Source organism: Dermochelys coriacea, chromosome 7 (genome assembly GCF_009764565.3).
Source record: "Dermochelys coriacea isolate rDerCor1 chromosome 7, rDerCor1.pri.v4, whole genome shotgun sequence".
NCBI classification, from domain to species: Eukaryota; Metazoa; Chordata; order Testudines; family Dermochelyidae; genus Dermochelys; species Dermochelys coriacea.
Window position 1 is genome coordinate 54,069,155 of NC_050074.1, and position 22,590 is coordinate 54,091,744.

The 22,590-nt window shown below is 45.9% G+C and overlaps 2 protein-coding genes across 8 annotated transcripts in view; one reads left to right on the top strand and one right to left on the bottom strand.

Moving 5' to 3' along the window:
* Positions 1-14,988, bottom strand: part of SYNPO2L (synaptopodin 2 like) — a 56,738-nt gene extending 41,750 nt beyond the window's left edge. The window contains exon 1 of the mRNA XM_038410596.2: positions 14,662-14,988. Within this exon, the coding sequence (XP_038266524.1) occupies positions 14,662-14,766 (105 nt within the window). The 5' untranslated portion in view covers positions 14,767-14,988. The remainder of the gene's footprint in view (positions 1-14,661) is intronic.
* A 3,369-nt stretch (positions 14,989-18,357) lies between these two features.
* Positions 18,358-22,590, top strand: part of SEC24C (SEC24 homolog C, COPII coat complex component) — a 63,884-nt gene continuing 59,651 nt past the window's right edge. Inside the window, exon 1 of one of the 7 annotated variants that reach the window (XM_038409292.2) lies at positions 18,358-18,639. The gene's annotated coding sequence lies outside the window, so the exon portion shown is untranslated. Of the gene's footprint in view, positions 18,640-20,960; positions 21,094-22,590 lie in introns of those variants that run through there. The other 6 variants (XM_038409291.2, XM_038409288.2, XM_038409290.2 and 3 more) reach the window with 6 other exon arrangements.

Genomic DNA, 22,590 nt, shown 5'->3' on the forward strand with positions numbered 1-22,590 from the left:
GCCATTTGTCCTGATTGCTCTTATCAACTGACCAAGTTAGCAAGAACAAATAAGACAAATGCCCACTTTTGTCAAAAAAAAAAAATCGGGACAGGGCTTAAAAAAGGGACTGTCCCAGCCAAAACTGGATGTATGGTCACCCTACTCCAGCAGGAGTGCTGGAATCTACCTGGCCCCGCCCCTGCCTCCCGAGGCCCTGCCCTGCCTCTTCCTCCAAGGCACCACCTGCCTCGCCTCTTCGCCAAAGCCCCGCCCCCATTGCTTGCCACTTTTCCCCTCTACTCCCACCCATGCCTGGGTTGGAAGGGACTCACCTGTGGAGCTGGGCTGGGAGCTTCAGCCGTCCAACACAGGTAGGAGGCAGCCCTGGCTGAGTAGGGGCTAGTGTGGTTCATAACCTGGCGCCTCCCCCTGCCCCGTGTTGACTGGACTTTGGGTGTTTGGCATACGTACTGACTCCATGGGTGCTCCAGGGCTGGAGCACCCACGGAAAAAAATTAGCGGGTGCTTATCACCCACAGGTAGCCAGTTCCCTCTCTCCCACCCAGCACCTCCTGCCCGCCAGTAGCCCCACCGATCAATTCCTCCCCCTTCTTCCCAGCGCCTCCTGCCTGCCGTGATCAGCTGTTCTGCAGTCTGCAGGAGGCACTGGGGTGGGGGGAGGAGGAGGAGCGGGGATGAGGCATGCGGGAAGGGGCAGAGCAAAGGCAGGGAGAGATGGGGTGGGACTTCGGGGAAGGAGTGGAGTGGGGGCGGGACCTGGGGCTGAGCCGAGGTTGAGCACTCCCAGGAAAAAGAGGAAGCTGGTGGTTGCGGTGTCCGGTCAGTAGATCTGGACACTTTCCAGTCGAAAACTGCTGAGGGCTCCCTAAGACTGTAGGAATACGGCTGTATATTGTACAAGGATGATGGGAACCGACATTGTAAATAAACTGCACTGGATGTTTTACCAGCACAAGGGTCTCTGAGCAGTTTGTGGATTTGAGCAGAGGCAGGAGTGAGTGGGTCCTGCCACAAGGTGGTTGTGTTAAATTTCAGTGAACATGTGTTGATTTAAATTGAAGTATTCCCCTGTATACTGTATCCCACTGGATACACAAATAGCCTTGTGTTAGAGCAGGTGAAACTGACAAGCCTGCTTTCAGTAGCCAAGATGAGGGATAACAAAAAATAAAACAAGGTGCATCAATGGTGAAAAGTGAACTACATTTATAAAGTTATTTCAGTGTTAGTAATGGAAGGTCTTATTAGCGACATGGGCAAGGGAATTTTTGTGATATACAGGGCCTGACTCTGATTTCACATGCACCCCTGATTTCTACTGGTTGGCAGCACAGTAGGAGAATCAGTCCCATTGTTTTTATTTAGTCTGACAGTCCATTCAAACAGAAAGCAGCGGGCACAGGCCACTCTGAGAAGACAGTATGGATGGCTGAGATTACCAGAAGGTCTTCTAAGCCAAAAGCTCAACTCAAGCCTGGAAGCTGAAAACAGATCTGTACATGGAGTTAACCTCAGAGGATCGAAAGAAAGCTCTGAAGATAAAGGTTTTCGATTACTTCACTGGGGAGGGAAGGTGAGAACTGAGTGAGATACAGCAACGTTACCAAGCAAGAATGCCATTTACACTAGAATAGCTACTGAAGGCATTAGATAAGTGCTTGACCCGAAACAGAACGAAGCAGCAAGATATCAGGTTTTTATATGAAGGCTGGAGTCAAATGCATATGTCAGCAAGCTGAGAGCCCCAGCTTTTGCGATACAAACGATTCATTGAGCAGAAACCAGATCATGTGTGGCATTCCCAAGATCCACTTGCAGGCCAGATTCTGCTCCCATTGACATCAGTGGAGGCGGGATCAAACCCTCAGAGGACTATTACTCAGATCTAGCCCCAGATAAGTGCCTCTTCATAGAGAGCAGGACTTTGCTGCTGTGGAAAGAGAAGGTGAGGGAAACTTGAACCTGAGATGGACAGAGCACAGTGAGCACAGGAATATGAGAGATCTAGAATGCCGTGAGAAGGGGTGGGGAAAATGCCCAGTCGATGGGCAAGAAGTGTGGACACAGAACCACTCTGAGTCAGTGCCACATTTACAGCAGGAAGACGAAAGCTGGAGGAACTCAATGGCTCAGAGGGATTGGTAGCAGTTTCATATAACAGACTTTCACCTGTCAGTTGCTGGTTGGAATGCAGCTCTGGGGTCTGATTGCGCCTTGTGTTACTACAGTTTTTATGCCAGTATAACTGCATTGAACACATTGGAGTTACCGTGGTGTAAAACTAGAGTAATAAGGCCCATGACAAGAGGGGCCAAAAGTTGTTGGCCTTTGATTGGTGACATGGAAAGTTCTGGTGGTTTCAGCCCAGGGCCTGAGGACCGCAGAAACAGCACCACAATTGTCATTTATGATTATTCTTGCTGGCAGCAGAGGGGCCAAAGCCAGAATGGTCATTAAGCTTGAATTACTCTCTGGGTGATTCCTCCGGGGGCACAGTGATAAAGCATTGTGAGACACATCACATTGCCACATGCCACACGTATTCTGGGGATAAACTGGTAACCTCAGTCTCCAGAGCTGTCAATATGTTATGTTTTGCCAGCACTAAATTAACACAACATGTTATAAATAGCACAGGCTGGTGCAGTGCAGGGAAAGGCAGAAGAGCACAGGGTGGATTACACCAAACACAATAAAATCATGCCTGTGTGTCCAAAGCCAGCCTAGGGACCCAGACAATACCTGCACTTCCCAAGAATGCCATGAGAATGCTTCGCTGTTCAACTACTTGTGCCCCAGTTTTTAATATAACACCAGGAACGACAAGGAGAGGAAAAACTAGTCTGCAGAAATGGCACCAAGTGCTGGTGCCACATAGTAAAAGCATTCTGCAGCAAATAGGTAAATGCAAGCTTAAAATAAAAATCCTTGCAAACAAAATTGCTTTCAGCTGGCATCCACCAGCAATACAGGCAGCGGAACGGATCACAGTTTACCACCACAATATTTTTAGTCTGAGAGACAATGAGGGCTGAGAACAAAATATCTCCACCAATCATACTAGTAGAATATGAAGATGTGATCCCAGGAGATGAACACAGGTGTGGTAAAATCACCTTGCAAATTCACAGTGCTCTTGTGTGTACCATAAAGCTAACAAAATGCAGAGTGCCACTGGCCCTAGTGGAGCACCTAAATAAAGAACCTGTTGAGAAGGGACATGGTTGCTTTGATTAGAGCACGCACTGTGTGGATCTGTAGCGCAGTGGTGGTGAGGAACCCATCAGAAACTCTTTACCAGATGTGGGTGATAAGGCAAAGGCAACATCCATCTCTAGTACTCAAGATGGCTCCTGGTACACAGAGCTGGCAGGAACCTTCAGGTGCCTCATGATCTTTTGGCTGGAAGCGTTAGGTATGGACTCATGGAGGAAATCAGATCTGTCTTTGGGGGCTTCCACTAAAATCGCTGACAGCCATCCACTAAAGGGACTTCTGGGCCTCCTAGGGGATAGTAGCATCTACCTGACTGTGAGTGGACAGGCTATAAGGGATGGAGCCATCTGAGACTGCTTCAGCACAAAGCTGGGCTAGTTCTTAGACAGTGGGCAAAAAACTAAGAAGTAACAGTCAGCATGGATCTATAGGGAGGGGAATGGGATTCAAAATGGAAGATTTTGAGAGAGAGACCTGGAAGTGGAATTATCCCTGAGGGCAAATTGTGAGGGGCTAACTAGGTGAATTAGTGGGAGTTACTGAGCAGGTGTATCATGACACTGAATACATATTTATATGATTTAAGAACTGGTCCTGATTTCACAGCAAAACGAACACAAAGAGCATGGAACAGTCTCTCTCTTATTTTGCATATCCTTGTCCAGCCATCCCTCTAATCTTTTTATTCCATTTTGAGATGGTGTCCGTGTGCATGCTCTTTCCTTGCCCTTAATCTTGAGCACCAGTGATGCCCAGGGAATCGAGAGCTGGACCACCAGTTGAGGTGAATTGGTTATGCAGATTTGCACCAGCTGTGGATCTGGTTCTCCGTGTACAGTTCACCTTCTGCCCTGGGCCTGACAATCCTAACTCTTCACCTTATCTGGGAGGAACGGAGCTATTCCAGGAGGCTCCTGCAAAGCCATTCTGTTCCTAAAACTCAGCAGCAGGGCTGATTCTACCCGGTGTTACCCTCATGCTGGGTGCCTAGCTTGCGGCGCTTTCATGCTCAAGATGCCTGTGTGACCACATACCCTGCGTGGCTGTCTGAGCTTTCTGTAGATACACCATGAGCTGAGTTCCACAAGCCTGCTTCCTAAATACCTTCTGCTTGGTGGCCACAGCACCTGCCTAACTACTGAAAAGCCATAAAACAAGTTCAGGAGCACTCTGAAAGCTGGTAAGGGCAACTGGGCCCTTTCCACTGTGCAACCTGAATGTATTGGGCATGTCGAGGCCAGAGCTTCTGGCCTCTATCTATTATACTGCCAGCAACATTGTTTCTGTGCCACAGTGTGTTAGAGCAGCTCCCACTGGCCGTGGTTCACCGCTCCAGGACAATTGGGGCTGTGGGAAGGGCGGCCAGCACGTCCTTTGGCCCCCGCTGCTTCCCGCAGCCCCCATTGGCTGGGAACAACGAACCATGGCCAGCGGGAGCCACCATTGGCTGAACCTGCGGACGCGGTAGGTAAACAAACCAGCCCGGCCCACCAGGGGTTTCCCTGAACAAGCGGCGGACCGACTTTGAGAACCACTGTGTTAGGGCATCCACCAGTTTAGCTCATTAATAAAATTGATTGCCTCTTTAGCTTGACTTTTGATGCAGCTTTCCCAGCTGTATGTTAAATCATTTACCCTTTTCTACTGTGGGTTTCCCAGGCATTATTGAATTCCAACATGTTTCCTTTAACTCGCTCTTCATTCCTGCTATGTCTGAGAGTTGTGATGCTGCCCTTCCTCCACGCCAGGGCCATACCTTACGTATGGCTTTACCATACAGGCATTACAGCTGATTGCTTATGTGGAGCAAAATAGTCACTAAGAGTCTCTGTGCTTGGCTGTGAGCTGCTAGGCGCAGATATCTGCCAGTTAACCTACGGTACGAGTCAATCCTAAAGCTGGCCCTGTCACAATTTAATGTTGGTGCTTCAGACTGGCTGATAGTACTAGGGTCACTGGATCCTGGGCACAGTTGAGTAGAGGGAGCAATGTGCATCTCCCTGATCCTGAGACCAGCCTGGTTGCCCCTTGGTATAGTTTAGAGCAGTCTCAGGGCTGCTTTAAATTACATCAGACTGCCTATGGTCCCCAGGGGCTGATTGCCAGAGTGCAGCTCACTCTGAGCATGTCCCTTAAACCAGAGGCTGTGGAAGATGGGGTGGCATAGAAACCAGCTATGCCAGTTCTGCAACAGCTAGGCCCAACATGGGGAGCCAGCTCTCTTTCCCCCTTTGTGCTGCTTGGAGTGGGGCTCACAACTGAGCCCTTCATGTAGCCACGAGGTTTAAAACATCTACTCAAGCTATGTATTCTCTTTGTAAGACGACTTGGTCTCTGTATGGAGAAGCAGCTTTAAATCCCACTTTTAACCTGTTTCTTTATTCAGTTGAGGCAAACTCATGAGGCATGACTGCATGTTGGAAAGAACAGTTTACAACATGTGTACTCACTGATGAGTTCTAAATTAGTTGCAGCTTTAAAGAAAGTTCTTGGCATCACTGAGAACAGCTCAACAAAAATATTGGCTCAAGGTACAGCAATGGTAGAACGAACAAACAAACAATAAAAAAACAAATAAGATTGTATGATGTATTAGGAAAGGGACAGAGAATAATATGAAAACTATTCTAATGCCATTAATACATGTCTGATACAGCCTGCGTTCAATTTTCTACATCTTGTCTCAAGTCACAGTAGATATGAAAAAGGTCCAGGGAACAGCAATAAAAATGATTAAACATATTCAGGGCTTCCATATGCAGAGGACATTAAAAAAACTAGGATGTTTACTTGACAAAGCAGAAGATTAAGAGGAACTATGAGAATGGTGCTTCTAAGATATAAAATAATGAGTAGTGCAGTGCAAGTCAGCCAGGCACACCAATTTACCTTGCCTTATAAAGCAAGAGCAAAAGGCTACTCAAGTTAAACAGGAATTGGCGACAAGGAAATACTACTGTGACAGATTAAGGTCACAGAGACCCCCTTGGAACTGCTACCTGAGGTGCTGACACTACCTCCAAGCCCATTTTCCTGGCCAGCTTGGGACTTCAGTACCCTGTCTTGTAGGGCCAGACATGCTAGCCTGCTGCAAACACAGACCCAGGTCTGAACCACATCCCCCAAAAGCTGCAGACTTAATTGAAAACAGCATAAGAAGTGCTCCTGTCTCTAGCACCCAGACACCCAGCTCCCATTGGGATCCAAACTCCAAATAAATCTATTTTACTCTGTATAAAGCTTATACAGGGTAAACTCATAAATTGTCTTCCCTCTATAACACTGATAGAGATATGCACAGCTGTTTGCTCCCCCAGGTATTACTTACTTACTCTGGATTAATTAATAAACAAAAATGATTTTATTAAATATAAAAAGTAGGATTTAAGTGGTTCCAAGTAATAACAGGCAGAACAAAGTAAGTTACCAAGCAAAATAAAATAACCACACACAAGTCTATACAGTAGGAAACTAAATGCACTGTAATTTCACCCTCAGTGATGTTCCAATAAGCTTCTTTCACAGACTACACTCCTTTCTAGGCCCAATCCTTTCCCCTGGTACAGTCCTTGTTCCAGCTCAGGTGGTAGCTAGGGGATTCTCATGACCACAGCCCCCTTTGTTCTGTTCCTCCCCCTTTTATAGCTTTGGCACAAGGTGGGAATCTTTTGTCTTTCTGGGTCTCCACCCCTCCTCCTTAATGGAAAAGCACCAGGTTTAAGATGGATTCCAGTACCAGGTGACATGGTCACATGTCCTGTGAGACCCCCAAGCCTTCATTTTTTCTGGCCTGACTCACAGGAAGGCTTGCAAGTAAACAGAGCCATCTACAATCAATTGTCCTGGTTAATGGGAACTATCAAGATTCCAAACCACCGTTAATGGCCCACATGTTGTATAATTAGAATAGGACCTCAGAGTTATATTTCATATTTCTAGTTTCAGATACAAGAATGATACATTCATACAAATAGGATGAACGCACTCAGTAGATTATAAGCCACATGATGATACCTTACAAGAGACCTTTTCCATGAAGCATATTCCAGTTACATTATATTCACACTTATTCGCGTATTTTTATAAAATCATATGGAGTGCAACATCACACCGTCCTCCTGAACTTACTGCCAGAGATATGGACACTCTCCAGGGTGGAGGTAGTATTCCTAAAATTCCTCCTTGGAGTCCCCTCTGGGGCAGACACTCCTGTGTCCCCCAAAAGGGAAGGTGACTCTGATCCAGCTGTGGGCTCACAGCTACCAGCTATGACAGACCCTTTAATGGCCAGCAAAATCCCCCCCCCCACCCCACTTTCACTCAGGTTGGGCATACTTCCAGCTACAGAGTCCTTGCGGCCTATTCCCACCGCAGCTGTCCCCAGGACCCCAACTTCCACCTCCAGGATACAGATCTCTGTGCACCTCCATTACAGCCTGTTCATGCGTCTGGGTCTCAATTTGTGCTTTTCTCTAGGTCTCAATTGCTTTGTCTTTTAAGTCCAGGGTTTGCTAGTGGGCAGCCTTTTCTTTTTCCAGGGCAGCGTTTTCCTGGGCAAATTGCGCATCAATTTCCATTTGTCTTCCCTTGAGACTGTCACTTGATAGGCTGGGATAGCATTCAGAACCCCCTCCTGCCAGAACAGGCACCCCTCCACTCCTGTCTTGCTGAGTTAGACACTCCAGTCAGCTTCAGCACAGATCCAAAGGTTGGGCCACACTGCACTGCAGTTCACTGAAACTGAGATCCATTCAGCTCAGGGGCTTCTTAGTTAATAGAGACTTTCCCAGCGCCCAGTGTTCAGCGTTTCCGGGCAATCTGCAACCTGTGCAGTTCTAGCTTCTTCTGATCTTCACTCTTACTTATTTTGCTTACTTTTTTGTCCCTATTTCCGTTACTCAAAATAAGCAAACTGAAAATAACAAACCGGCAACCTGTCTGTTCTCCAGCCAGCACACTTAAAACTCACTTAAAATCACTACCAGCATTTCAAAGCAATCAGCTGTGCACAGACCCTGCTCGCTGCGCCACTGTGACAGGTTGGGTCACAGAGACCCAGTGCTGAGACTACCTCTGAGCCTATTTTCCTGACCAGCTTGGGACTTCAGTACCCTGTCTTGTTGAGCCAGACACACTAGCCTGCTGCAAACACAGACCCAGGCCTGAACCACGTCCCCCAAAAGCTGCAGAGTTAACTGAAAACAGCGTAAGAAGTGCTCCTGTCTCTAGCACTCAGACACCCAGCTCCCAATGGGATCCAAACCCCAAATAAATCCATTTTACTCTGTATAAAGCTTATTCAGGGTAAACTCATAAATTATCTGCCCTCTATAATACTGATAGAGAGATATGCACAGCTGTTTGCTCTCCCATGTATTAATTGCTTACTCTGTGTTAATAAATGAACAAAAGTGATCTTATTAAGTATAAAAAGTAGGATTTAAGTGGTTCCAAGTAATAACAGACAGAACACTGCTATGGGTACCCCCATGACCCCACAGTATGCCAATATTTTTATGGCTGACGTAGAACAACGCTTCCTCAGTTCTTGTCCCCTAATGCCCCTACTTTACTTGCGCTACATTGATGACATCTTCAGCATCTGGACCCATGGGAAAGAGGCCCTTGAGGAATTCCACTATGATTTCAACAATTTCCATCCCAACATCAACCTCAGCCTGGACCAGTCCACATGAGAGATCCACTTCCTGGACACTACAGTGCAAATAAGCAATGGTCACATAAACACCACACTATACCGGAAACCTACTGACCGCTATACTTATCTACATGCCTCCAGCTTTCATCCAGACCACATCACACGATCCATTATCTACAGCCAAGCTCTAAGATACAACTGCATTTGCTCCAATCCCTCAGACAGAGACAAACACCTATAGGATCTCTAGCAAGTGTTCTTAAAACTATAATACCCACCTGGTGAAGTGAAGAAACAGATTGATAAAGTCAGAAGGGTACCCAGAAGTCACCTACTACAGGACAGGTAGAACAAAGAAAGGACAACAAAGAAAGTAATGGAACGCCACTAGCCGTCACCTTCAGTCCCCAACTAAAACCTCTCCAGCGCATCATCAAGAATCTACAACCTATCCTGAAGGACGATCCCTCACTCTCACACATCTTGGGAGACAGGCCAGTCCTCGCTTACAGACAGCCCCCCAACCTGAAGCAAATACTCACCAGCAACTATACACCACACAACAAAAACACTAACCCAGGAACCTATCCCTGCAACAAACCCCGTTGCCAACTCTGTCCACATATCTATTCAAGGGATACCATCATAGGACCTAACCACATCAGCCACACCATCAGGGGCTCATGCACCTGCACATCTACCAATGTCATATATGCCATCGTGTGCCAGCAATGCCCCTCTGCCATGTACATTGGCCAAAACAGACAGTCTCTACGCAAAAGAATAAATGGACACAAATCAGAGGTCAAGAATTATAACATTCAAAAACTAGGACATTTCAATCTCCCTAGACGCTCAATAACAGATTTAAAAGTGGCAATTCTTCAACAAAAAATATTCAAAAACAATATTCAACGATAAACTTTAGAACTGGAATTAATTTGCAAACTGGACACCATCAAATTAGGCCTGAATAAAGACTGGGAGTGGATGGATCACTACAAAAACTAAAAATTAATTTCCCCATGCTAATTTCCCCCTACTGTTACTCATACCTTCTTGTCAACTGTTTGAAATGGGCCACCCTGATTACCCTGATTACCACTACAAAAGGGATTTTTCCTCCTGTTGATAATAGTGTAAGCAGAGTCAGGATGACTCTGACATCTGTTGGTGAGTTGTGGCAGGTTGTGGAAAAGAAATTCAGGGGCTGATCTCATTTGCATAGGCACACCCACCCTGCCTAGATGGTCACTTTGGCTGCTATGGGATCCCCAGTTTCTCTTTTATTGGGGCAGGAAGAATAAAGTGTTATTATCCTAATTATGTGAATCAAGGATAGTGGAACTGTACTTGGCTTTTTGTTATGATGGAGGGACTCGCTATCAACTAAGTAGCACTCACTACGCAAGGGACATGGATTCCAAAACTCAGTGGCTAGAGAGAGGTTGGGGACAGGTTTTTATACTTTGTGGTATGGGTCCCTTCTGAGGGTCTTAAATGTCAACTGCACCTCCTTTCTCCACTGTGTAATAGCAGAATTAATTTTGATTCTACTAGGAGTCTAGTTATAGATTGCAGAGCTGAATTCACTTTGGGCTAATGGTACACCAGCACTGGGGTTCCTCTACTATAAGCTGAAATCACTGAGCAGCGTGTTAAGTAGTAGGGGGCCTGAAGATATATTGGTGAGTGGCTTGCTTGATGGCTACTGGGGAGGAGCAGCTGGTGGAGAGGAGTGGCTACTAGGGAGGAGTGGCTGGTGGTGAAGGCTGTAGCAGAAACTCATGGAGAGGCAGGGCAGTCAGCTGTCAGAGCACCTAAGGTGCCTCTTTACTCCTCCCCCCAATTTCCACATAGGCTGGTGGGGGCAGGGGGTTTAAAACTCTGCAGATGAACTTTTGAACTCTGGACTCACCAAGGACAGAGAAAAGGAGTACTTGTGGCACCTTAGAGACTAACAAATTTATTTGAGCATAAGCTTTTGTGAGCTTATGAATCCGATGAATCATGAGCTTATGGATCCGATGAAGTGAGCTGTAGCTCACGAAAGTTTACGCTCAAATAAATTTGTTAGTCTCTAAGGTGCCACAAGTACTCCTTTTCTTTTTGCGAATACAGACTAACACGGCTGCTACTCTGAAACAAGGACAGAGACTGAGACTTTTGGGTTGTTGGACTCAAGAACCAAAGGGAAAGGACACGGCTCAATTAGCTTAGGATGGATTTTTGTTCATGGTTTGTGTTATGAATCCTGTTGCTGGTGTTTCCCCAACATAAGCGGATACACATTGTTTCTCTCTGTTAATAAAAGGCTTTTGCTACACTCAGACTCTGTGCTTGAGAGTGGAAGTATTGCCTCTTAAAGGCGCCCGGGGAGGTGGTATATATTTGTCCTAGGTCACTGGGTGGGGGCTCAAGCCAGTTTTGCATTGTGTTATTGGAACAGAACCGCTAGATACTGAACCCGGCCCTTGTTGCTGCCAACTCTGATGGGCAGAAGGGTTACAATAGCCTACTTCCACTTGAATTGAATTGTCTCATTAGAACTGACCCCCCACTTGGTAAGGCATCTTTTCATGTACTGTGTATATATATATTCTGCCTACTGTATTTTCCACTCCATGCATCTGATGAACTGAGTTTAAGCCCACGAAGGCTTATGCCCAAATAAATTTGTTAGTCTCTAAGGTGCCACAAGTACTCCTTGTTGTTTTTTAGACAGAAAAAAGTAAGTTACCAAGCAAAATAAAATAAACCCCCCAAGTCTAAGCCTAATACAGTAGGAAACTAAATACAGATGAAATCTCACCCTCAGAGATGTTTCAATAAGCTTCTTTCACAGACTAGACTCCTTTCTAGTCTGGGCCCAATCCTTTCCCCTGGTACAGTCCTTGTTCCAGCTCAGGTGGTAGCTAGGGGATTTATCATGACTGCAGCCTCCTTTGTTTTGTTCCACCCCCTTATATACCTTTGGCATAAGGTGGGAATCTTTTGTCTTTCTGGGTCCCCACCCCTCCTTCTAAACGGAAAAGCACCAGGTTTAAGATGGATTCCAGTACCAGGTGACATGGTCACATGTCTGTGAGACTCCCAAGCCTTCATTTTTTCTGCCCTGACTCATAGGAAGGCTTGTAAGTAAACAGAGTCATCTACAGTCAATTGTCCTGGTTAATGGGAGCCATCAAGATTCCAAACCACAATTAATGGCCCACACTTTGCATAATTACAATAGGACTTCAGAGTATTTGATATTTCTAGTTTCAGATACAAGAATGATACATTTGTACAAATAGGATGAATACACTCAGTAGATTATAAGCCTTGTAATAAGAAAAGGAGTACTTGTGGCACCTTAGAGACTAACAAATTTATTTTAGCATAAGCTTCCGTGAACTACAGCTGTTGGTCTCTAAGGTGCCACAAGTACTCCTTTTTTTTTGTGGATACAGACTAACACGGCTGCTACTCTGAAGCTTTGTAATGATACCTTACAAGAGACCTTTTACATGAAGCATATTCCAGTTACATTATATTCACACTTATTAGCATATTTTCATAAAATCATATGGAGTGCAACGTCACAACTACTTATCAATGTTTAATTAGTGTGTGGAACCTCTTGCTGCATGATATTAATGGGACAAATACTGTAACTAAATAAGGTTTTAGTCAGACAAGTAAAGAACTAGATGTTCATAATAATCAGTTGTTTATAGTTAGGGTATAGTTAAAAGGACTATCAATTCTCATACCTCAGGGCAGAAGCTGATCACCAGCTGAGATGAGAGAGGTTTTCTCCATAGTACACTATTAGATAATTAGATGCACCATTTTAAACTTTCCTATAAAGCATCCAACATTGGCCACTGCAAGAAACTGGATATAAGACTGAACTGACTATCAGCCTGACCCGGTATGGCAATTCCTATGTGCCTGTGTAACCTCCATTCATTTATCATGCTTGGCTCCTTTCCACTTATTAGGCCCAGATTTTTCTCTGACCTAGTTGCCACTTCATTACAAAGTGTGCTGGTATATAGAAGCAATCTGGTACTATCTCCATGGGTATGAATCCTGCTGTAGGGTTCCTACAATGGTTTTCCTAATCAGTATCTGATCACTGAAATCCCCTATGATCACAGCACTGGACTTTTCCGTAGGTCTCCCCCTTTATCTGCACAAACATTTCCTAGTATCTACAGCACAGTCATATCCATAACATCTATAGCACCATCTCAAAGTTCCTGTTTTATTCCTGGTTTATCCTTCCCTTCCCCATCCAAACAGTCTCTGCTGTATATGATTAGAGTCTCTGCTGTGTGAGCCACAACGCTAATCATATTTTTTGTATGCTAATGCAATGTTTTTCTATTTTCATCTTGGCACCCCACTTTCTCAGAGACCTCCTTTCTTTGTCAGCTCTGAGTTCACTGACAATTCCTTCCTATCTATCTATGTTTCTGTGCCACACTCATCACTGCACTATCTGAATGCCATACCATCCAACCTGGGGAGGCCTGACTTCAATGACAGCTCTCTTCCTGACTGCATGTGACAGGCCCAGCTGCATTGATAGCCCCTTCCCAAGTGCCATGCAATTTGGCAACAGAAATAACCCCAGACTCTGCATAGTTTATGGGGATGCCAAAAATCCTATTCTCACAGTAACTCTGGATAGCTAGGCCCATGGGGGTTGGCTTTGTTTCTCCACAGCAGACTGAGTTTGTGAGGAAGTTCTCTCTTTGGTGATCATCATCTTTCCCTATTTTAGAGACCTGTACCTGGGGACCAAGCTAAGCTATTCTATGCCATTTGGCTGAACTTATACAGAACGTGCCCTTCTTCAATGCTCTTCTTCTTAGGCTTCCTAAGAAACCAGAAGCTGCTGGTTACAGCACCAGCCTTTGCTGCTGGTGACACTGCCATGACATCCTCAAAAATCCTTGGGTCAAGGCTAAGGCAGCAGTTGTGAATTAATAAAGCAGAGGAATTTTTTTTTCTAGCTGTCATTATTCAACTCTCCTCAATGATAACTTTGAACAGAGAAAAGAGAACTGCAGATCAGAAAGAATGCAATTCAAGGTTTCTCTTGATTCCTGTTTTATCCTCCCCCCCTCCTACCCTCAGTTTCTTGGAACCTGAACCAATAGCTGCTGTCACATTCATCTTAGAAAGCAATTATATAGCTTTTGCCAATACAGGAGACCCCCAGTAATTTGAACTGATGGCTGTGAGACCCATTGTGATGGTAGAATTCTGCAGTTTAGTGGACAAATATAGCTAAAGAAAAAGCATGAACACTGCATCACAAAATGGCTTTTGTTCCTTTCATTTGATCATTGTCAAATAGTTGTAATGATTTTCACACTTCATAATGTGCCGCTGGATGTATTATACAAGTCATGAAGCCTCAGTAATATGAGCTGTCGCTCCTGCACTGTTGCTCCTGTTATATCTTTGCTTACAAGTGAGGAGAATTGTGCAGATTATAAAGTGTCCAGATTATCAAGGTTCTGCTGTAGAGAGCAGTGATGGGCATCAATGGAAGAAAGGAGATCCTCGCCTGCCAGTTGCCTGTCTATTTCCAGCTCAGTAACACACATTTCAGAACCCTCACCCTTCCCTGGGCACTGCCAGACCATCCCACCCAAGATCTCCTTTCAGATCCACAATGCTAATAGAGCATTCCTTAATGACAGTGGGAGATGCCTGACACTCCTAGCATATCTGGGATCAACTGCATAGCCTTGCTCTGGACAATTAACATCCTCCAGTCCTACCTTTGACACCTGAAGGGGTCTTTTCTGCTCAGAGCCCCCCTGCAGCCTGAAGCCCCAGGGGGCCCCTCCAGACAGCGTAACCAGCACCTCTTCTTCAGCTCCCATGACTTCAGCACTTTTGTTTTCTTTCCTTCTCTGATAACCTCTTCCACTCTTCAAAGCAAAACCTTAGCTCTTATGGGGTGGTGGCTCCCCCTTCCATCTCCACAAATGGAATCCACTGCCTCTGGAGTCCCCCGAAAAGCCCTCTCCTCACTTTCTCCCTCAAGCTCAGACACAGGAGAGGAGAGTTCAGACTGATAAGCCCAGCCCTCCCTGCTCTTCTGCACTCTCAGCTGCTGTGCTGCCTATGATTAGGTATTTGATTCTGCTTTTGGTAAGGGGCCAGAGTTGTCCCTCACATGTGTCACGTCAATCTCACCCTCTCTGCCCCTCCACATGTACCATGGATCTCTCACCGTTGTGTGGCTGAAAATAGTTCACCTCCTGTCCGTCTCTAGAGCTTTGTCTCACGCCCTTAAAGCTGGAAGGATTTCATTTAAGCATTTCAGTTAAAATGAATATTTCTACCTCTCACTCCCACAAGAACTCCTGGGTTCACACAGCACTCAGGAGTCATTAAAATGACAGGTTTCAGAGTAGCAACCGTGTTAGTCTGTATTCACAAAAAGAAAAGGAGTACTTGTGACACCTTAGAGACTAACAAATTTATTTGAGCATAAGCTTTTGTGAGCTACAGCTCACTTCGTCATTCAATTCATCATTGACTGAATGCATCTGATGAAGTGAGCTGTAGCTCACGAAAGCTTATGCTCAAATAAATTTGTTAGTCTCTAAGGTGCCACAAGTACTCCTTTTCTTTTTATTAAAATGACAGCTGCAGGAAGAGATAGGACACTAGATCAAACTCCCTCACAGCAGGCTCAGTTGTAGCACTTGGCTCAGGGAATTTGAATAAGATCACTTTTGGAGAAACTCTTTCTCCTTATATCTGTGAACCCTGGCAGGATCTCCTCTTACTGTGCATTCCCCCACAGCCGGTGCGTTCTCCCCACAGCCAGTCACGCCTACTACTCCTGCTCTTAAATGGTATGACTACGTTATATATAATTATCCGCATACATGGGGTTCTAATTCTCCTCTCCGTGGCTTCTGGGGAATACCCTTGATGGGGGGGAGGGGGTGTTCCTGATTGGCATGGAGCTGACAGAATGGCTCTGTGGCACCTTTTCTTGCAGTCCCCACTGTGGGGATATGACACCCACGGCTGGCCCATGAGAGCTGACTTGGGCTGTTTAATTGCAGTGCAGGTGTTAGGGCTCTGCCTCCCCCCTTGCAGGGACCTAGAGCCCAGGCTGCAGAGCCCAAACAGTTACACTGCAACTAAATAGCCCCTTAGCCGGAGCCCTGTGAGCCCAAGTCAGCTGGCATGGGCCAGCTGTGAGTTTTTAATTGCAGTGTAGATCTATGCCCAGAGTCCCAATCATAAATAAGAACAACCCTGAGGCTACTCTGATTTCCACCAGGGACCAAATGAGTCCCCAGACAGCGCCGGAATAAGCCTACAAGGGAGGCTGGGGGCTTTTGAAAACACAGGAAATGCAGATTTCAGAGTAGCAGCCGTGTTAGTCTGTATTTGCAAAAAGAAAAGGAGTACTTGTGGCACCTTAGAGACTAACAAATTTATTTGAGCATAAGCTTTCGTGAGCTACAGCTCACATGCATCTGATGAAGTGAGCTGTAGCTCACGAAAGCTTATGCTCAAATAAATTTGTTAGTCTCTAAGGTGCCACAAGTACTCCTTTTCTTTTCACAGGAAATGCAGAGTCCATATGGCGTTTTTTTCAGAATACAGAGGTTGCTGAGCACACAACAGTTAGCAGCCCAATGGGGATGTTTTCTCTAAAGGGATTACTGAACCATTGATGCGGCTACAAGCACTTATGGAGTCTGATTTGGCAAGGTGTGAGCACCCTCAACTCCTAACTGGGATTTTTCTCCCATTCTTATGAAAGCAACCTCTTAATCTCATATCTACTTGCCAGAGCCTTCTGTTGCCGTTTTCCAGTCTTTCCCTCTCCTATATTTTACAGCTATACATAGCTATGAGAATGCAGGGGACCTGTGGCCACTCTGAAAGGGACATCACTAGGATATTAAAAAGTGTGTGTGGAGGACAGCATGTTACCTCCGTTTCTCCTTCCCCTCCCCACAAGTGTTTGCATCCATAAATCAGAATAAGGAGCCAAGTACAGATGGGATCTTTGTTTTAACACGTGCTGAAATCCTCCCTCTGGCCATAGGTTTCAGGTGGAGTGGAGAGTGCTGATATTTGGATTGATCGATGGAGTGGAGTAGGCTGAAAATGTGCATGTGCGCAGCTTTCCCAAACTGCCAGCAGTATTAGAGAGATGTGAAGAATGGGGAAGGAATGAAACGAAAGACATGTCTGAGAGTGCCTGGGAAAACAAACAAGGAGAAATACAATCTATGTCTCTCTCTAGTACCATGTGAATCTCCCCCAGTCCTCCAGCAGGAACTTCTTAATTCTGCAAGATCCTTGGGGCAGAGACCTTGTCTCATCTGTATTTTGGACAGTACTGAGCATATTGTTAGCCCTCAACATACAATAAATAGTAACTGTTTTACAGTTCTGTATGAGGGCATTTTGACATGATAGCTTCACATTGCATCACAGCGTGATGAGATTTTGCTAAAACTATCACTTTGTGTCACCTTTTGCTGTGATTTTGCCGTACTGTGTTGCTGTGTGCTGCAACAATGCCAAGCTGTGCTGCCATGTAATGACTCTTGTTTGCAATGCAATTACATTTTTATGTGAAACTGGCACAATGTGTTTTTGTGTGATATTTTAATGTGCCACCCACACATTATACTGCCAAAAAATCAGCACACCCTTTTGTTGTTTTGCTGCAATGCCATGTTGTGTTGTGATCATATAATGGGACACACAACAGTTCTTTGGTAAGGTGTATCAGTGCAACAAAATCATATAATTGAGCCCATAAAAATGGCTGCTGTGACCGTTTTCATGACCATCACAACCACTTGAGATCATGGCTGCTGTCACTTCATTGGGTGAGTGGCTCCCAGCTGCCCTTGGTTCCATTCAGCTGGCAATTTATGGCCCCACTGGGACTTGTGTGACCCATAGGCTGGTAACTCCATTGGGCTTGTTGTCCATTGTATGCCTGACTGGTGGTGACCCCACTAGGCTGTGGCCTATTAACCAGCTGGTGACCCCACCGAGTTAGTTCATGGCCAATTCAGTGAGAGGGTGGTGACCCCACCAGGCTTCTGACCCACTGGGTGAGTGAGGCCATTGGCTCTGGGGCTGGTGAACTCATTGAACTTGTGGTACAATGGATGAGTAACTTGCAATTGGATGTGTGGCTAACGACATGGTTCTTGTGGCAAATTGATTGAGTGACTGGTGACCCAGTCAACTTATGTGGCCTATTTGGTGAGTGACCCCAATGGCCGTGTAGCTGGTGACCCCAATGGGTGAATGAGTACCATTGGGCAAGTGACCCCATTGGCTGTGTGGCTGCTGACCCCAGAGGTGCAGTCCAATGAGTGAGCAGCTTGTAGCACGCATGGATCCCGCCCTAGGAGTGGCTGCGTTTGGCTCCGTTTCCCCATGACGTACTTGACATGGGCGTTCCCCCAGGAGGCAGTAGACGCAGAGGCGTGTAAACCGTGTGACGTCAATATCAGGGAGTGGGACCGGAAGCCGCGCGGCCTCTCTCGGCCTCATGGCGCCTGCGCAACATCCGGGTTCTGCGAAGTTGGGCGTCGCGGCCGCCGTGGGTTGGCCGCGAGTGAGGACGTGGCAGAGAGCAGGTCGGGGAGGGGGCACTTCCGGTGGGAGCGGCAGGCCCGGGAACCGGAAGCGGGGCCTGGCGGCGGAGCGCAGCCGGGGCAGCAGCGCCGGGAGGGACAAGCAGGAGCAGCCGGGTGAGTGGGGCGGGCTTGGGGCAGAGCCCTGCCCGGGGTGGGGGGGCCCTGCCCGCGGGGCCAGCTGGGAGCAACGGGCCCTTCACCCTGTGGGGAGCGGCCTGTCGGGGGGGGAGGGCGCTGGGGCCTCGCTCCCTGCGCCTAGGCGGCCCCCATGAGCGCCTGGCGGGGCTGTGCCGACGGCTGACAGGCGCCGTGCCCCGGCAGTGGCTCACGTCGGGCCCCACTTGCCAAGCCGCTTCCGTCGCTCCTCGCCTGCCCTTGAGCTCCCACCGGCTGGTCGGTGCCTGTCCTGCGATGCGCCGCTCGGCCCCGGCCCTTCTGGTGCTGCATAAAGGGGCGCCGCCCGCTCCCCGATCGGATGCGGGGCCTGGGCCCGGTCCCGGTCCCATCAGCTCGGGGTGCTGCCTTGTTGTTAGATGCTCACTGTCAAATGTCTCACCGGCCGCAAAGGCAAGAGCTCAGGCGGAAACACTTAATCTCCTGTAATCCTCATATCTCTTGCTGCAGCACTTGCATTTGCACCGTTTAGTTGCCGGGCCTTTTAGGGTTGTGAGGATTGACCCACGCAGGGACCTGACAATTCTTAAGTGTCTGATACCCAGTAGACTCCACTGTACTGTGTAGTAGACCCCGCTAGCTGTCCGGATCTGGGAATAGGATTTATTTGTTTGTTTTTTAGGCTCATTTTGGGAAAGCAGGGAGAAAAGGGCTAATACAAGTGTGAACTAAAACTAACGTGGTCTCTAAGGAGGAGATTCAGTCCAATGAAGAGAATCATCTTCTTAAATGGGGCTTGGAATCTGGTTGCATTGTGTTGCTAAGATTCACTTGTCTTTCACTTCCTTGAAACTGGTTTCTGGGTCAGGGAACTGGTTGCTGTGACTTGTTTTTTTCGTGGGATGTTTCAGCATTAAGGATGCTTTGTAAATATTTTTCAGTATCAGCACAGAAAAATTCTTACAAGTTTTCCCAAGTGTGGACAACTCCAGAAATCTTGTCTCCACTAGGAAAATTTTTCAAAAACATATCCCATTCTTGCTAACACCAGTCAGGAGTCCAGTTTCCCTGGTGATAACCACATTGGAAGCCCTAATGTAGATGGGCTTCTTGCTGCTGCTGCTGCTGTTTTAAACTTGCTCAGAGTATAAGTAATTGACATAGTGCTTGAAATATTGGTGGCTCATCTGCACCTGAGCTTTCAAAGTCACAAGACAAAAAGTATTTTTACCTGGAAAGGGGATTCTGTCCAGATCTCCTGTTTTTGTTGTTGTCCAGGAGAGAATCTATTAGTTGAGCTTAGTTTATGGGGACCCTATAAAATGATGTGAGCTCTCCCAAGGATGTTCTGGTAGGTCTTCAGTGCTCAGTAATACAAAATTGTCCCATGTAAATCAGTAGTTCTCAAACTTTTGTACTTGTGACCCCTTTCACATAGCAAGTCTCTGAGTGCGCCCCCCCTTATAACTTAAAAACACTTTTTTTTGTATTTTTAACACCATTATAAATGCTGGAGGCAAGGCAGGGCTTGGGGTGGAAGCTGACAGCTCGTGACCCCCCCATGTAATAACCTTGAGACCCACAGTTTGAGAACCCCTGATGTAGATAGTCAAATCCCAAGCTCCCAGAGTCTGTTTTCTTCAGGGGGAAGCGGTAGGTATTTTGTTTGAAGGGTTGAGAGAGACTTCATACTGGCTAGGAACTCTGAATCACTGCTTTGGGAGGGGACTTTCCTTCATTCATCCATACACATTGGTGGCATAAGGGAAAACATGTCCTTTCTTACTAACTGTTCTGAAAATGTAAATATACACATTCCTATCTGTACATCTTATTTTGTTTGGGATGGAGAGGTAAGGAAGGAAGGAGCAGATTTATTTATTGACATGTCTGTTTAGAATTCATTGTAGCTGCAAGGACCTGTTTGTTGCTATGGCCAGAGTACTAGGACTGAATTGACTTGGAAGGGCGGTTGCCAGTGGTGATGTAGAGCTGGCATGGACCTCTGATTGTTTTTCACCATGTATGTGTTGTGTTCTGGGCACTAGTGGTAAAAAGGTGTTTGAAGGATTATTTTATTTCTTTCATGATCTCTGTGACATTAGTACTACATGGTTATTTCCTGACTGAAGGACTGTTTTCTTCCTGTAGCATTCTTGTTGTTGGAAGGAAAGTCACTAATCCTAGAGTTAGTTGATAGTAACTGTGAGAGGGTGAGGTACAAAGAATGACCAAAGTTGTCAACCTGAAAACCACAGAAAAGACAAGGAAAGAACTCAGTGTCTAGCTCTTTTAGAAGTGAGTTTATATGTTGAGAATTTATTTTTAAAAGACTCAGAATAGTGACAGTGCCTGTTCTGAAGAGCTCACTGTCTAAAAGGCCACATGGAGAAGATGTGAATCACTGGGAAGCCTAGAAGAATGATTAATTTGAAGTTTCCCATCTTGCAAAAGGTGATCATTTATTGTGTGGTTTATGGTAGTACTCAAAAAATGGTTTGTGTTGTGCCAAAATATAGGAAGGCATAGTCTGGGCGGGGGGGGGGCCAGGAGAGATACTGCATGAAGGATGAGCAAAGAGATACAACATACAAGCAGAATGTTTAGAGGTATGGCTAGTATAATTTTAGTAAGTTGCATATTTTGATTTTTACATTTCTGTATCCATAACTACCCTTCATCATATCCTCTCTTTCTGACCCTACCCTCATCTACAAATCTTAAACCGTATTACAACTTTTTATCAACTGCACTAAACTGTGCAAAGTTCAGGGAACCAAGCCCAGATAATTTCCTGGGCTGTAAGATGTGAGAATGACCTGTGAAGTAATTACATATATAGTCAAGTCGCTGTGGAACCTTTTTGAGAAATAGTTGGGGTTCTATGCATGTCTCTTGAGCCCTGCGTTCCATAGATTAAGGGTGTAAGTAGACCTCATTAGCAGTCCTTTAGTTCTCCTCCCTCCTCTGTCTTGATCAATCACAGAGCCATCCTCTTCCTTTTTCTGTTGCATTAAACAAAAATCTAATTGTAAATAGCAAAGCTGTGTGGTTAAAGTTAGGTTTAGGCTGAGAAGTTATTTTTATTTGAATGTTTCAACAATTTTTGTCACATTACTGCAATTTGTAGGTGGTCTTGGGTCTTGCCCAAGTTGATGAATCAATTGACCAAACCAGGGTTGGAGATGGCTTCACTTGCCATGTGATGATCCCTGCTTTAGAAGGGCATGAATATGCCTTTTATGCCTCAGGGAAGAGCTCTTGGCTAAAGTCTATAATGTCTGCAAGGCCTTCTCAAAAATTGCATAAAAAGATGTTAAAACTCTGCTCCAGAACTTAATGCAACAAGAATCTGGTGTACCTTGTCCCCCGTAAAAGTGTCAACATGAGTAGGGTACCTTCTACACCTTCCTTGGATCTGCAGTGTAAAGTCCTAGGTTGAAAGGGGTTGTGTCCTCTTATAAAAGTGCCTCTAAAGGAACAGGTAACAAGTTCCATTGATTTAGGGTCAGAATCTTTGGATGGAGAGAACACCATCAGTGATTCCAGCAATTCCAATAAGCTGCCCAATAAGAAAAAGAGATACTGCCACAAAGATGCAGCTGGTTCCTTGGATGGATCTGGGCTGATCAAATCTGTCTGACCAGACATATACAGGAGTCAACCCTCTCTCAAGGCTCTAGTGGAGGGGATTGTTGACTGACCTGGAACCTTCCTGGCTGTCAAGCCTAGAATTTCAGGATCTATCGGACCTCTTCTTTCAAGATTTTCTCCAGAAAAGTTTTCTTTTCTGCAGATGAGCAATTGGCACCATGGAAACATCAGTTCTGAAGCAAACTTATGCTGTAATCAAATCTGTGAATTTCACTGTTTCTGTGGGATAAAGATTGGTGCCTTGGATTTCTCTGATCTAAGGAGAACCAGTTCCTTAACTCTGTCACCTCTCTTCCT